This window comes from Eumetopias jubatus, unplaced genomic scaffold, assembly GCF_037043125.1.
Source record: "Eumetopias jubatus isolate StellerSeaLion01/CBP00866 unplaced genomic scaffold, mEumJub1_p1.0 scaffold_7, whole genome shotgun sequence".
Classification (NCBI taxonomy): domain Eukaryota; kingdom Metazoa; phylum Chordata; class Mammalia; order Carnivora; family Otariidae; genus Eumetopias; species Eumetopias jubatus.
The window spans coordinates 124510813-124525641 of record NW_028274813.1 but is presented as its reverse complement, the minus strand read 5'-3'; the positions used below and the strand labels follow the sequence as shown (position 1 = coordinate 124525641).

The window sequence follows — 14829 nt, the reverse complement described above, 5'->3', positions numbered from 1 at the left end:
CTAGGAAGAAAGAGGGGTGACTCCCTCGTCTCTGGGTCCTGCAGGAAGAACGGCCGGCCCTGCTCACGCCTCTGCCCATCCTTCCCCAAGAGTCCAGATGCCGGGATGGTCCCGGCAGGCAGCGAGACAGGTGGCCAGACACCTGGGCGCCCCACAGCCTAGGTGCAGATGCAGCTCAGCACCCACAGTGGGCTGAACGCGCCCCAACACCGGCCCCCATCAACCGTCTCTTATGCACTTGGAAGACAGTCCTTGGAAAAACGGAATACAGGCCCTCCTCTGCACATCTCCCCAGGGAGAGGAGCCAGCTGCCCGACAGGACCCAGGGCCCTCCCAGAGTGGAGGGAAACCTGCAGCCACAGGCCCTACTTTCCACCGCACCCCCCTTCACTGTCAGGGGCTCCCAGGGGCCCTACCTCCTCCTTCATTGCTCTCTCCCCGCAACTGCCTCGAAGACAAGGTTTCTGCCAAGGGAATAAAACGACACCCCTCCTCCACGCCCCTGCCCCCTCCCCATTTCTCATGTTATTTCCCACTTGGTGTCTTATCGCCACATTTGTTAAAATGGCTGCCACTTACGAGGTGGCAAGCAGTCAGAAACACAATCTGGAGCAAAGCTGATATTAAATAACTTCCTGAGCCTGGCACGTCTGCCAAGGCTCCCTCCTGAATCGCAGGTGCGTAAGGAAGAGGCTACACAAGGTGAGGAGCAAAAGACACCCTGAGTCCAGCCTCAGAGACACACCTCTGGGCCCCTCCCTTCTCTAGGCTGGAGTTTCTGCACCCGTGAAGCCTGAAGCTTAGCACTTACCTCTAACCCCCCCTTCCCACGTGATCCCACACACCCCCAACACACACACACAGAGCAAAGGGCAAGAAACAATTCCTGACATTCAGATCCGAGCACCAAAGTGCCCTCACTCAACCCGCCCAATGCCCCCCCTCCCCGTGTCCTTTTCCAGGTAAATGTACGGAGCCTCAGAGATCTGAGGCCCACCACATAGACTGAGGATTAAAGCATCCCCCAGAGAGTAGACCCCAGGAAACATCAAAAAGGGTCTGGTCGCTGGACGCCAGGACTGGCTGGTTATGAGAGAGTCAGTCAGGTGCACATGTGTGCTCATCCCACTGGCCCAACACTCATGACCTTAGAGAATCATCTCTAACCACTCGCCTGTGAAGGGAAGAGAAATTCAGTTGACAGACCCCCTGAAGCCCATCTGCCATGATGCGGTTTCAGTCTCACCTGCCCCAACAGTACCCACCAACTCCGCAACAGTGCCCACCACTGCCGCCCCCACCCCAGCCGAACACACTGCTGTTCTCCACTCCAGCCACTGGGTGTCACTGCTGCCCCCAGTGAACGGGAACCATGGCGCATTCATGGGCGGAGGGGGTGGCGGGAAGGACCCCATCAGGCCAACAGGATCCCACAAATCACCCCTGCACCGTGTCCTAACCTCATCCCTCTTCCCGAAAGAGACCGATGGCCAATCATGGAGTACCCACCATGTTCCAGACACTTTCCACACATCATATAATTTAATCCTCACTGGAACACCTCCCAGTAACACCTTACTCTGCCGGTGAAGAAAATGAGACCCAGAGAAATTAAGTAACCTCCTCTAAGTTGAAAAGAAACAAGCAAGGAAGAGGGCAAGGACAGGAACCTGAGTTTGATGTGAAATTCTATGACCTTTCCACTACCCAGTTTAGCCTCCCTTGAGACATCAGATTCCGAGCTATGGGCTCTAATTGAATCAAATTGTTTTGCCATGACCCTCAGAGATGTTGGCCCCTGGGAGAAAACCACATGCAGCTTTGATCAAAGGCACATTCCCAACAGGGCAGGCGAAATAGTTCCTCCCTCCCTGCAGACATCATGGTCTAGTGCCCTCTTGTGGCTTAACGTGGAACTGGAATGAATGTGAACGGGAGGCCCTTTAAGGGTGGACTGGAGAACTCGGAGGTCACCTCCTTCCCCCTGGATTCCTAAATTCTTTCTCCCAGGGCTGGTCCCTGAGCCGCATCTGCAGCTGACAGGCTCAGTCAATTACAGTAGCCCAGAAGGGGATCATCTAGTGAACAGAAGCTACCTAGGGCAAGAATAGCAGTAAAACTACATGGGACCAAGTCTGCAAGGGGCTGGGCGCTCCTGAATTAGTCTGCATAGAAATTCCCCATGTCCGGAGTATCTGGGACCCTCTGCCCCTTGGGATCCCAACTGAGTCTATCAGTGGGAACCATAACTCTCTCCCTGTTCTTTTGGCAGACATGTGCCTTCGCTCTTTTAAGTCTTTTTATTTTTTTCCAAATACACACCATCTTGGTCCTTCTCTTATCTCCCTCAGCTGTGGCCCAGGTGCTGCTGGTTCCCCTCGTGTAACTTCCTCTAATCCCATGCTTCGAGGACCCTGAAAGGCCACTGTCCATTACCTCTGCAAGACTCCCATTACACCATGCCAATCTGGCCTCTGTGTACCCATCATATGCCAGGCACTTACTATAATCTCATTTAATCCTGACAACTACTCTACAAAGATGGATACAGTTAGCCTGATTTTTCAGATAAGAAATCTGAGGCTCAGAGAAGTTAAGTAACTTAGGTAAGCTCACACAGGGGTAAAGCCAGCATTTAAACTGAAGGCTGTCTGGCCAAAGAACCCACTATCCTCCTGATGACACAGAGCTGCCTCTCAGACAAAAAAAAAAAAAAAAAACATTGGGAATCTCGGGCACCAGAACTGTTCCAACAGAAGGCCCTGGATTAGAGGCTTAATCTGTTAGGGTGAGTCTGATGAGCTGGAAGGAGGAAAGACTGGAAGCAGGAAGAACAGATGAGAGCCATAGAAAGTATATATGCTTGTGGGGAAGAGGTTCTGGAGTAGAGGAAGAAAATGAGAGAAAACACACACAAACACACACACACACACACACACACACACACTCTCTCTCTCTCTCATGAAATCTGCCAATAACCCTGCATTATTAGTATTACCTCCGTTTTTCAGATGAGCAAACTAAGGATCAAAAAGGTAGCCAGCCTGGGGTGCCTGGGTGGCTCAATCCTTTAAGTGTCTGCCTTCGGCTCAGGTCATGATCCCGGGGTCCTGGGAATGAGCCCCACATCGGGCTCCCTGCTCAGCAGGGAGCCTACTTCTCCGCCTCCTTCTGCCCCTCCCCCTGCTTGTGCTTTCTCTCACTCTCTCTCCCGCTCTCTGTCAAATAAATAAATAAAATCTTTAAAAAAATTTTTTTAAGAAGTAGCCAGCCCAAGGTCACAGAGCTGGTAAGAGGCAGAGTCATGATCTCAAGCTTCATTGAGTAGGTGCCATCCATAACAAGGTTGTGTATGCAAATGACCTCCAGTCCTGCAGGAGGGCCATAAATGTTAGCTTCATCCCTGCTCTTCAGCCTCAAAAAAAAAGTGTCAGAAACAAGCAGGTTGGGATGGCGGGGGTGCCTAGGGGGTGCAGTCGGTTAAGCGTCCGACTCTTGGTTTCAGCTCAGGTCATGATCTCACAGTCGTGGGATTGAGCCCTGCATCTGGCTTTATGCTCAGTGCAGCCTGCTTCAGATTCTCTCTCCCTCTCCCTCCTGCTCTCTCTCTCTCTCAAATAAATAAATAAAATCTTCAAAAAAAGAGAGAAAGAAAGAAAAGGAAGGAAGGAAAGAAGAAAGAGAGAGGGAAAGAAAGAAAGAGAAAGAAAAAAAGAAAGAAAGAAAGAAAGAAAGAAAGAAAGAAAGAAAGAAAGAAAGAAAGAAAGAAAGAAAGAAAGAAAAAGAAAGAAAGAAAACTGACCACAACAGAGGGGGTCCCACCTGCAACCCTGGGTCTGGCAGCCATGGGACGGCCCTGGGGACAGAGTCGCAGGACCTGACTCCATGAGCTCAACACCCACCACAAAAGCAGAAGACCCCATCTCCAAAGTTGACAACCATGTTAGCGGGAAAGGGCTCATTTATGGACCAACTAGCACGTGGAACAAGGCAGCACCTGCTCAAATACCAGAACAGACATAAAAGAGCCAAAGTATTCACAGAAAGGAAAGAGTCCAGACTAGCTGGTCCAGGCAGGGCTCACGTCCCTAATTTGCAAGGCACTCTCATACCCACCAATTTAGATGGCTATCTCTGAGGGCCAGACAGGGTCCAGAGACCTTAAGAGACAACACCACGCTCTCCCCTCTGGTAAATATCGGGACCTGGTATTGACTGAGAAGCTACCTGGTATCTAAGAGATTCCCAAGCTCCGCATGAGGGGAGAGGGGGCAGGGAGAAGTGAGAGATGCCCCCACACTTGGGCCAGTATATCAAATGGCCGGAAGGAGTTCATAAAGCTCAATTATTCACATGACACTAACCTCACAGCGTAACCAACTGCCTATCAACTTCTCTGAGTCCACATCAGGACTGATCTTCCTGGGCCGGGACTATGTCCCATTCATTCATCTCCGTTTCTCCCCGTACAGATATGCTGACTCACTCCTGTCCACCCAGCGGACTCTCCCAGCCACCTCCTGGGAAGCCCAAGTCCGGGAGACGACCATGGCTGGGCCGCAGATATGATAAAGGCAGGACCAGCTCTGCAGAGAGAGGTCCCGCCTGGGGGACAGCTGACCCCCCTGCTCATCCCTGGCTCAAGAGCGGCTCTGAAAGCCAGGTCTACTAGGGCACATCTCACCAGGCTCGTGCCCCATCCTCAGCTCCTGCCCGCAAAGGCAAACACCAGCCTCCAACGGTCTCATGCGCAGCACCGCCCTCTGGTGGCCATGCGGGGTCTATACGCAGACGAACTTGGCAGGCAGGAAGCCAAAGGCTTTAGGGCTTGTTTACCAAGACCTCAGACGTGATGTGCCCAGCACACAGAAGAGATGCACTTGTGCGTGCGCAAAGACACCCCCAGATGCACACACACAGCCCAGTTCACTGTGGGAGGCAGACGGACTGGGACTGCAAGTCGAAGATTTCTCCCTTCACTCTCGCTATCTTTGCAGGAGACTCAGGGTTCCTTCCCCCGCCTCTGAAAGAGCCCAAATCCCTCAGCCCCACAGCAGCCGCTCGCTCGCAGAGGGTGGGGAAGGGAAGCCACACCAGCTGGGGAGGCAGGGCTCCGTGCCAGGACGCAGTGGGTGATTGAGTCAAGCCCATCCCCCTCTCTTGAGCCCCACGTTCTTCCTTGGCAAAACTAGGTTGGACCCCAATTATATCTGAGCCCCTTTCCAGATCAGATGATTTATGGTTCAAAGTCTTGATCTGCTTCCTAACTCAAAAACACTCCCAGATGTCTAGAAATGGAAACATCAACATGGCACCCTAATGTTTAGATAGCCCATCAAACATGTCACCACACTCACTGATCAGACAGGGACCCAGGCGCCAAATCCCAGACGTGACCCAACTCCCAGAAGGGAAAACTGCGACCAGAGGGGTCCTATGATGCGGTGAGCTAGCCAGCCAAGCAGCAGTAAAAATGGGGTGTGTCCACCAATGCCCACCGCGCAGTCTCAGCCTTGGGTGGCCACTCCCGCTCTCTCCATGGGGACAGCTGTGGCCAGCCCCCAGGCTCACAGCTCATCCCTGCGAGGCAGACGGAGCTCCCATGAGCAATGGGGCAGAGCTGAGGCAAAAGCAAGGGTGGAGGAGAAGAAAGCCTGTTCATCTGAGGAGGAGGCAAGAGAAGAGGAAGAATTAGAAGTCAGGGAAGATTCTCCGAACACCAGCTTCTAGATCTCGCTGCTTGGCCCTCCAGACACCTCCCAGCTATTCTGTACCCACCAGCCGTCTTGAAACCCCAAAGCTCTCCCTGGGAGAAGCCACCCAGCCCTCCACTCTCTGATCCAAGCTGTCAAGAGCCATGGGCAGTCAGGCACACGGTCCTGCCGACCATGCCTCAGCCCAGAGTGGAGCTGCTGGGGACCCAGCCACCAGCTTCCTGAATCCCTGCCAGTCTCAGCTGGTAACCTGCTCTCCTGGCGGAGCTGACCAGACCAAAGGCCAAGACACCACGGGGTGGTCAAGGAGGCCTGGGAAGAGGGCTTGGCTGAGACACAGCCCCGGGGAAGGCCGCTGTCGGGAACAGGTCAGGAGGAGAGCCCCAAAGCCGCCCCGATGGTGAGAGGCCTGTCCTTGACCGGGCCGGCCAGACTGCGAGGCCAGCACCACTCCCACCATCTCGTCTGCCTTCCCCTCCGACCCCAGCCAGGGCAATGCTCACCCACAGAACCGGAATGTTACAACATAAAGGACCCTTCTAGACCTTCATGTCTACCCTTTTTTTTTTATTGATTATGATGGTCACATGTTCATGAATGACTGTGTGCGTGCGTGTGTCTACCGGTACATATGAGCATGCCTGAGAAGACAGCAAAAGAGTCCAGGCAATATAGCTTAATATTAAATGTCAGATCGCTCTGTGTGAAATTCAGCAAGTCACATTCTGTATCTGGACTCACACCCCATCTTGTAAGATGGGATTCACATTAATGAATGAATGAATGGTACTTCTCTGATAGGGTTGGTGTGAGGCCATAACGAAGTGTTACCTCTCAAGTGCTTGGAACAGTTGTCTAGAACATAGGAAGTGCTCAATAAAAGCTAGCTGTCGTTAGCAATCATATACTGACAGTTTTCTCTTTGCTGGGCATGATAGAGGGCACCGGCCCTCAGAGTGCTGCTATAAAGTAGTTATTATCATGCCCAGCTTAGAGAGAAGGAAACTCAGGCCCAGAAGAGGTAAGGGGTTTGCCCAAAGCTAGGGAGAGGCCAGGCCCAGAGGATCTGCTGGAGAAACCCAGTTTCTACGGTCCTCTCCACGCTTGAGGATTCTAAGGAACACATCCTGCCTGAAATCTCCCATCACCCAGACAGGGGACCCTGTTGATGGAACAAAGCAGATGGGGGGCTGGGAGGCAGAGGTGAGGCTGGAGAGAGAGGCTGGGCTCCCAAGCCAGCTGAGCCCCCAGCCTCCCCAGGCCTGCTGGTAAACAGAGCAGAGCAGAAAGCTGCACTGTGAGTGAATCTCGAATCGGCGTGGGCTACAGGCTGCAAGGAGCCCTGGGCCTGCCAGCCTTGCATAGTTGCTGCCTCTGGGGACCCCAGATTTGGAAACATCGCCCCAGAGGGAGACACAGTCGTGGGCAAGGCTCTGGCTTTGACAGAGTGCCCAGGACAGGCTCCAGGGCGGAGGAGAAGAGGGTGATGCCTACACCACCACCTGGGAAGAGAGGCCTTCCAGAAACCCTCGGGCCCCAGGCAAGTCGCTGCGCTGGTCTGGGCCTCTCATGGGCCCCTTATGCGGAGCATAAGGGAGGGGACACCCGCAGCAGTCCCTCCCAGCCCTGAGTTCTAGTGAGCTTTGCACATGGGGTGAAGGCAGAAAATGGAGGAGCCGCATGGGGCTTCCCAGGGCTCCACGGGGCACTGAGCTTCTGTTTGGGCTTCACTGGAGTCCTCATCCTTGGAGAGGCAATGTGTTTCCCCAGGTGGAGGCAACTAGACTTCGGGGATGGGTGACAGGTGATGAGCTGATGCCTCAGACGGCCACCACCAGCTCTGGGGGAGCAAGTGTGGCCTCCACTCAGACCATGCTTAGACCCAACTGCCAGGACTCTCAGCCACCCCCCAACCCCTCCCGGATGGACCATTCCCATAACACTGCCCCTTGGGAGAAAGAGAACTTTCTGGATGAAAATGACGCCATAGTGTGTCTAGCTGCAAGACCACAGCCAGAGAGAATAGTCAATGGAACCACATAAGCCACAAGACTCCTCTAGAGCTTTCCTTTTGGGAGACACACAACTCAACCCTTTCCTTCATCTTGTTAATCAGTAAAATGGGACTAATCATCCCTGCCTATACACTTCAAGTAGTTATGGCAAAAATAAACCCAACCTCTGTAAACTGGAGAGCATGAAGGAAATGTTGGGGTGTTTAGGAGGTAAACACCTCCTAAATTGCTAGACAGAAACAAAAAGCAGAACCTGAGGGGTATAGTCCTTTGAGAACTAGCCTGGTCCTCGGGGGCTAAGGGGCCTTAGGAATCCTGGTCTGGTGCTGAGATTCCCCTCCACCCACCACCCAGCCTGATCCCTCCTCTCATTTCCCCTGCCCCCCGCCCCCCAGCAGTTCACCCCCAACCCCGGAGCAGAGCCGAGACAGGGAGCCCAGGCTTCAGGGTCACCCCTCCTACCATCAACCCATCTCCCTCCCAAACTCAGGCCCTTCCAATCACAACAACAGTGGGCACCGGTCTTTACAATGATGCGTGCTTGAGCAACAAAAATTTTATCTTGTAACTCCTGAACATTCCTCTCTATTTATTAAGTTATATGTTTGTATATTTCCTTCCATATGCTAAATATTCCCTCTTCTAGACAAGAATAACTTGAAATGGAAGTTCTAGGGTGTTCCTCCCCCATCCGGCGGAGGCCCCTGCTGGAGCAAGGCATGGAGGCTTTGCAGAGGGACGTCTACTCCCTGCCTTGAGCACAGGGTAGAGAACAGAGAGCCACAGGAAGCTGGGTGTCCAGCCTCTGAGAGGCTGCAGGCTCCAGTGCCTTCCTAAGTGTGACATTTGACTCCAAACTGCGTGGCACTTTCTGGGTGACCCAGAGTTCGGTAGAGGCGGGAAGGGAAGGAGCGAAGGGAAAAACAGCCAGTGGCCACTGGCCAGAGAGGGAAGGGAGCACCCCTGCCCTCTTCCTGGGACCTCACAGAGCCTCCGCGGGGTGCTCCCTGCACCCTGGGATGGCATCGGTCCCAGCTGGAGGGGACACTGCCCCATGGCCTCAATTCATAGTTGAATTTACAGGCTCAGAAAGGCTACAGTCCCCTCCTACGGCTCACAACACGTTAGGGGCAGAGCCAGGGGAGGGACCCATGTGTCTCATCCCTTTCTCTATTCCTACCCACCCTGTGGTCAATGGGAGGCCTGAAGGGAGGCCAGAGACAGTGTCTGTGATCCCAGTATAAGCCACTTAATGGGGTCCAGTGGCAGGAGAGATGCCACAATCCTGGCAAAGGTCATCCCGAGGGAAGGTCACAGCCCACCCGCACTCCCACCCAAGAGTCAGCTGGGCTAAGGACCTAGTCCGCCCTTACAGTCAGAGAAGAGGAGGTGGCACGCAGCGATGGTCAGGGCAAGGATAGAGAGCATCCCAAGGGAGCGGGCATCAGACCCCCCACCCCACCTTCTTCACGGCAGCATGCTCCTCTTCAGTCAGGCAGGAGGCTGGTTGGCCCCCTGCAGGACCCTGAGCCGTGTCCCAGACTCCAGGACGAGCCCTCCAGGGACCAGTACCCAAGCACTCTCAAAGCGAGGGCCAGGGTGGGCTGCTTTTAACCAAAGCTGCCTTGCACTCAGGTCCCTGGAGCTGCAGAGATGACGCTCTGGGCCCCAGAGTGTGCCTGGGAAGACTGACCTGGGCCTGTGGGGGTTGAGGACTCTTAGAGCCAGGGAGGACCAGGCCTCCAGACAAAATCCCAGGGCCTCCAGAGCCCTGGGTCCCCAGTTTTCATCCTGGAAGTGCCTCATTCCCCAGAGCTGCAACCACTCCCCCTTCCAAATCTCCCCACGAAGGCCTCCATCTCAACCTACCTCCCTCAGGCCTAGGCTCAGTGACTGGCTGAGCTCCATGCTGCCCTTGGGGTCTGGCTCACACCCTTGCCTGCATCCCAGCTCCCATGGGTAATTTCAAGGCTGGCGCTCCCCTTGATCCTTAGAAAGGCTGAGAATCAAGGAACCAATACAGCAGCCAAAGCCCAAATGATCCTTCACCCAGCCAGGCGAGGGCCTGCAGGGAAGACCGGGGACATAAAGGGACCAGAGAGTTGCAAACACCAGGGATCCTGTGGTGGCTCCTGCAGAGACCCAGTTGGAGGCTCAGAGTCCCAGCAAAGAGCTCAGTGGTCTTCGAAATCCAGGTAGCCAGCCCCAGGAACATTGAGTCCCATGAACCATCTCCTCTCCCTCGATCTTCTGACAGTCAAAGGATGCACCATTCCGACCCAGCCTCAGGCAGGCTTGACCTAGACAGAGGATCCAACTCCCAGCCTCCACCTTTGTGACGACAGAGCCTGGCTGGACGCGGCAGCGCACGGACCCTTCTAGGTAAGGTTACTGTGGGCCACGAGCTCCAGTGGCAAAGGAGCTGGCCTCCTGAACAGAAAGAGGCCCAGAAGGAGAGCCCTTTGGGAGGGGAGGAGGGGAGACCCACGCTTCTGCTCTGATGCCTTGCAGCGGATACCCTCCTGATACTGGTGAGGCAGCCACCTCCCCGATCATAGGCGCCCTCAGCCAGCCCCCGACAGGGACCCCAGAGCCACTCCACACATGACTCTGAAAGACCACAGGGAATCTCTTGCCCATCTTAAAAGCCAGGTGTGATCGGTTAAGCACCCAGGGAGGGACCTCAGGGCTCTACAACTCCACAAACAAGAGGGTGTGTCTGTGGAGGTCAGCCCCCCGCAGCCCCCCCCAGTTCCCTTAGCGAGGCCTGATGGAAACGCAGCTTCACCCCAGCCTCTCCCCAAGAGTCTGCCCGGGCAGTACCCTTAGGCACACACCAGCAAGAGCTTTAGGCTGATGGAAGGCCGGGGGACCACTGAACTCCCTATCTCTGACAGTATCAGAAATCTGAGGAACACTCGTTCCTCCTGCAAAGTCTGGGCTTCAGCTCAAGTCCCCTTCCCAGGTCAGGCTAAAGTCAGGCTTCCTCCCCTGCTCTCCTCCTTCTGCCTGCCCTCCAGGCGCCCCCCCCCCAGCCTGCTTCCACAGGCATCCCGCAGAATGGGGGCCTGGGCCTTGGTGCTGGACAGACTGAGACCTAAGTCTACCTCACCCCTGGGGCTACGTGCCCCGAGAAAAGTTACTTTGCCACCCTGAGCCTCCATTCCCTTGAGTAAAAGAGGACTGGGAGACCTCTGCTTCCCAGGATGAGCATGATTCCCCGCCCTCTCTCCACAGTCCACCACCTCTAGGCTAGAAGGCTGGCCCGTCCCGGAGCTCAGTGGATACCAGCCATAGATCTAACAGGGCACCGGCGAGAAGACAAGGTGAGGAAGGGTCACCGGACCCGTGACCTCTGACCCTCCTCCCCCACCTGCCAATCCACGCAGCTCCTGTGGGAATCCGGTTCCCTGGCTCTTAGGTGTCAGGGCAGACGTAAGGAAAGGAGTCCTGCCCGCTTGCCAAAGAGCCTGAGTCTCGAAACAGGGACGGGGACACACAGTCTCCCAATCCACTCCCTGCTCACTGTCCTCCCATTTGTCCGACTGGGGTCCTCCGGTGGCAAAGGAGACAGGAGACCGCACCATCCCCTCCCGTCGCCCACCTTCCCAGCCCCTCTGTCTTGGGCCCTCTGCCCAGAAAGAGCAACCCAACTCTCCCCGATCAAACTGCTTCCCCAAGCGTCGTCTTCAGAGGAGAGACACCACTGCCTGGCTACAGAGAGCCTACGTGATTGTGGCCACCCCTGCCTCCCACTGGCTTCCTGCAGATACACACATCCTCGGAGCAGAGAACAGGCTGACCGAGGCTCGCTGGCTCCCAGAGACCCACACCAGGGACCTTCTCTCAAACCTTTAGCCCACCAATCCCCCTGGTTATCCCCAGATCCAGCTCCTGAGCCCCTGGACCCACTGCTAAGCTCCCTCCCCTCCCCACACCCCCCCCCACACACACACACAAACACACACAGCCCGATGGTGCACTTCCAATCCAGACTTTCCCTGAGGATCACACTCAGGACCCCCCTCCCACCATCCTCAGGGGCGCTGGAATGCTGTGGCCTGCAGGGCCCGGAGAGGCAGACTTGGGCCCATCCAGTATACCCTGCCAGCCTCTGGCTCCCCCCTTGGCTGTTCATCTCCTCCTCTCAGGCCCACCGGCTGCAGGCAGTGAAGAGGTGAATGACAGGGCCCAGATATGGGTCAAGCCTGTCTCCACGGCCAGGAGTCAGAAACATCTCCTGGGCTGCACACTTTCTCAAACTGTTAGCTGCAAGAATGCGAGCGCTCTCTCCACAAAGCCAACAGGGCTGGCGGGCTTTAGAGAGCAGAACTGCAATTCCTCCCAGCCTGGCCGCCCCATTGCTGAGGCAAAGGGAGGGCTGCCGCCTGGGAGAGCAGCGCCAATGGCAGATTCAGCAGGGCTTGCGGCCGCCCAAATGCCTTCCTCAGACCCCAGCTAGGACTTCAGTGCAAACCCCTCTCTTGGCTTCCTACCCACTTTGAGGGTCCCCAAGGGGTGTGGACCCTGGCAGGCGGATAACAACCCCAGCACCGTTCACACCCTTCTCTGGATGTCAGAATTGGGGGAAGGTCACCTGGCCCCCTGAGGTCAGTGGAAGGAAAGATGGGCAGCCTCCCTGGACCCTCAGCTCTTCTTTCTCTTGAGCCATGGTTCTGTCCCCCATCCGTACCCAAGGGGAGGAAGGGAATGCAGGCCACCACAGGTCTCACTCAGACGGGGCAGAACCCAGCAAACGCCAGTCAGAGTTGGATTGTCCAAAAACAAAAACAAAAACAAAAACGGATCTGCAAGATCGTATAACCCCCCTCCCCAAACCAGGGCCAGCCCGCCCCCGCGCCCCCTTCTCCATCCTGACTCGGAATTCCCGGCGCAGTTATCAAAGCTCACAAGGACGGGATCTGTAGGCGCCCAGATGCAGATGAGGGTGGGAAAGGCGGGGGGTGTCTCGGAAATGCCCAAAATGGGGTTGGAGAGGGCGGGCGAGAGAGAAAAGGAAGAGGTAGGCGTCCATGACGGCCTCGACATGTCCAAAGTCTCCCCGCGAGCAGCCAGCTCCCAACTTGTTTACTTGTCAGCATGTTTTGCTGCTTCCAAAACGAAATAGTTAACGATCTCGGCTGGATCGCGAGCAGTCTCTGTCACCTTCCCTCCCGGCTAAGCGCCGCCGCTGTCACTGCCGTCGCCGCTGCCGGGGATCGAACCTCGTCTACTTTATTCCACTTGAGCGTGGCCAAACTGTTGCTATTTAGTGGGGGGCAAAGAACCCGGCTCGCACCCTCGCGCCGAGCCCCAGCGGGTGGGGGCGGGGGCGGGAGCTGGGCCCCACGCGCCCCGGGCCGGCTGGGGTCCCCCGCGGGGAGAGGCACCCACGCGGCTCCGGCTCCCGCCTGCTAGGGCCGGAGCACCTGGACTACGCAGCCAGAGAGCATCTCCCGAGCCACAGCGAGCCTGACGCGCGCCCGGCGGGCGGCGGGCGGCGGGCGGCGGGCAGCGGCGAGCTGAGGCGGGCGGAGGGCCGGCTCCCGGCCGCGGGCGGGCGAGAGGGAGACGCGGGGCGAGAGGGGAGGCGGGCTGGGGAGCGGCCGCCCGACTTACATGGAAGTGATATTCCTTGAGATGTCTGTGATGTTGATGCTGGCGTTCCCATTGCTGTTCCCTGAATCCTGCCCTTCCAGAAGGGGGAAGAGGTTCCCATCGTCCGGCCGCCGGCAATTGATCTCAGTCTTGCTGCAGACACAATTTGCAGGGCAAGCCAGCACGGAGCCCACATAGTCCAGCCAGACGCTTCCCAGCAAGAAAATCCGCCAGAAACTACACTTGGCTGGGCAAAGAGAGACATCCATCTCCGATCGCGGCTTCTAAAAAAGAGGAGGAGGAGAGGAGAGGGGGGTGGGGTGGGGGGAGTGGGGAGAGCTGGGGGGGAAGGAAACAAAGACGGCGAGGGAGGGGGGAAGGGGGAGGGGGGGCCTCTGCCTTTGAAATGCCGTGCGATCAGATGCAAAATCCTTCAGCGTCTGAAACCATCGCGGCCGCCGCCGCCGCCGCCGCCGCCGCCGCCGCCGCCGCCGCCGCCGGGTGGGAGCCGCGGGGAGCGCCTAGTGGCGCGGTCTGCCTGGCATGGTGGCCGGCTCGGCGCTCGCCGGCTCGCGGGGTCCGGGGGCTCGGGAAGCGAGTCGCGCTCTCCGACTCCGAGACTTTGCAGGGTTGCAACAGACGGTGGGGAGGCAAAAAAGAAAAAGAAAAAAAAAAAAGGAAAGGAAAATATGGTGCTAAAGTCACCAAGTCCCACCTACTGGGCAGAATTAAAACGGACACACCTGCAAAACACACACACACACACACACATACACACACACACACACACACACACACATACACACACCCGGAGCCCGGGGGAAGGAGGTGGAGGAAGATGCAGTCGGAGCTGCAGCAGCCGCCGCGAATGGCTCGCCGCGCGCCTGCAGAAATGTACAAGTGCTCAGAGCCTTACGAAACGCACGGGTTCTCGGAGCGTCTTCCTCGGCTCCCTCCCTCTCTCCCCCTCCCTCCTCCCCTCCCTCCTCGCGGCCTCCTCCCCCCGCCCCCCGCCCCGGCTGGGAGCGGCAGGAGAGCGGAATCTCCCCCCTCCCTCCCTCTCCCCCTCCCCTTCCCCACACCCCACTCTCTCCCCGCCCGTCCTCTCCCCTCCTCCCTCCCCACCCACCCACCCACCCACCCACTCTCCGGCTCGCTGCTGTCGCCCGCACCGCCACCCGCAGCCGCGCGGCCGCCCGCCCGCCCGCTCCACGCCTCGCGGCCCGGCGCCCGCTCGCCGCAGCCAAGGGGAAACCGAGACGGAAGGGAAAAAGTTGCAGTTGGGATTGAGGGGGTCTGGGCTGGGGAGGGGGAGTTGGCGAGCTGGCTGCGCGACGCCGAAAGGCGCTCTCCTTTCCACTTTTTGGCCCTCGCGCTGCCCGGTGTTTTGCTGCAATCCGGACCGCGAGAGGAAGTGAAATGGACGCGGCCGAGGTGACCGGGGAGTGCTCCCGAGCCTGGGTGGGGGGCACAGGCTTGAAGACGGCGACGGGGGGTTTGGG

The 14829-nt window shown here is 57.0% G+C and overlaps 1 protein-coding gene across 8 annotated transcripts in view; it reads right to left on the bottom strand.

The window, feature by feature from the left end:
* NTRK3 (neurotrophic receptor tyrosine kinase 3) overlaps positions 1-13596 on the bottom strand; it is a 383244-nt gene extending 369648 nt beyond the window's left edge. For all 8 annotated transcript variants that reach the window (XM_028122166.2, XM_088025201.1, XM_028122167.2 and 5 more), the window contains exon 1: positions 13349-13596. In XM_028122166.2, coding sequence (XP_027977967.1) covers positions 13349-13596 — 248 coding nt within the window. The remainder of the gene's footprint in view (positions 1-13348) is intronic.
* Positions 13597-14829: the final 1233 nt, after the last annotated feature.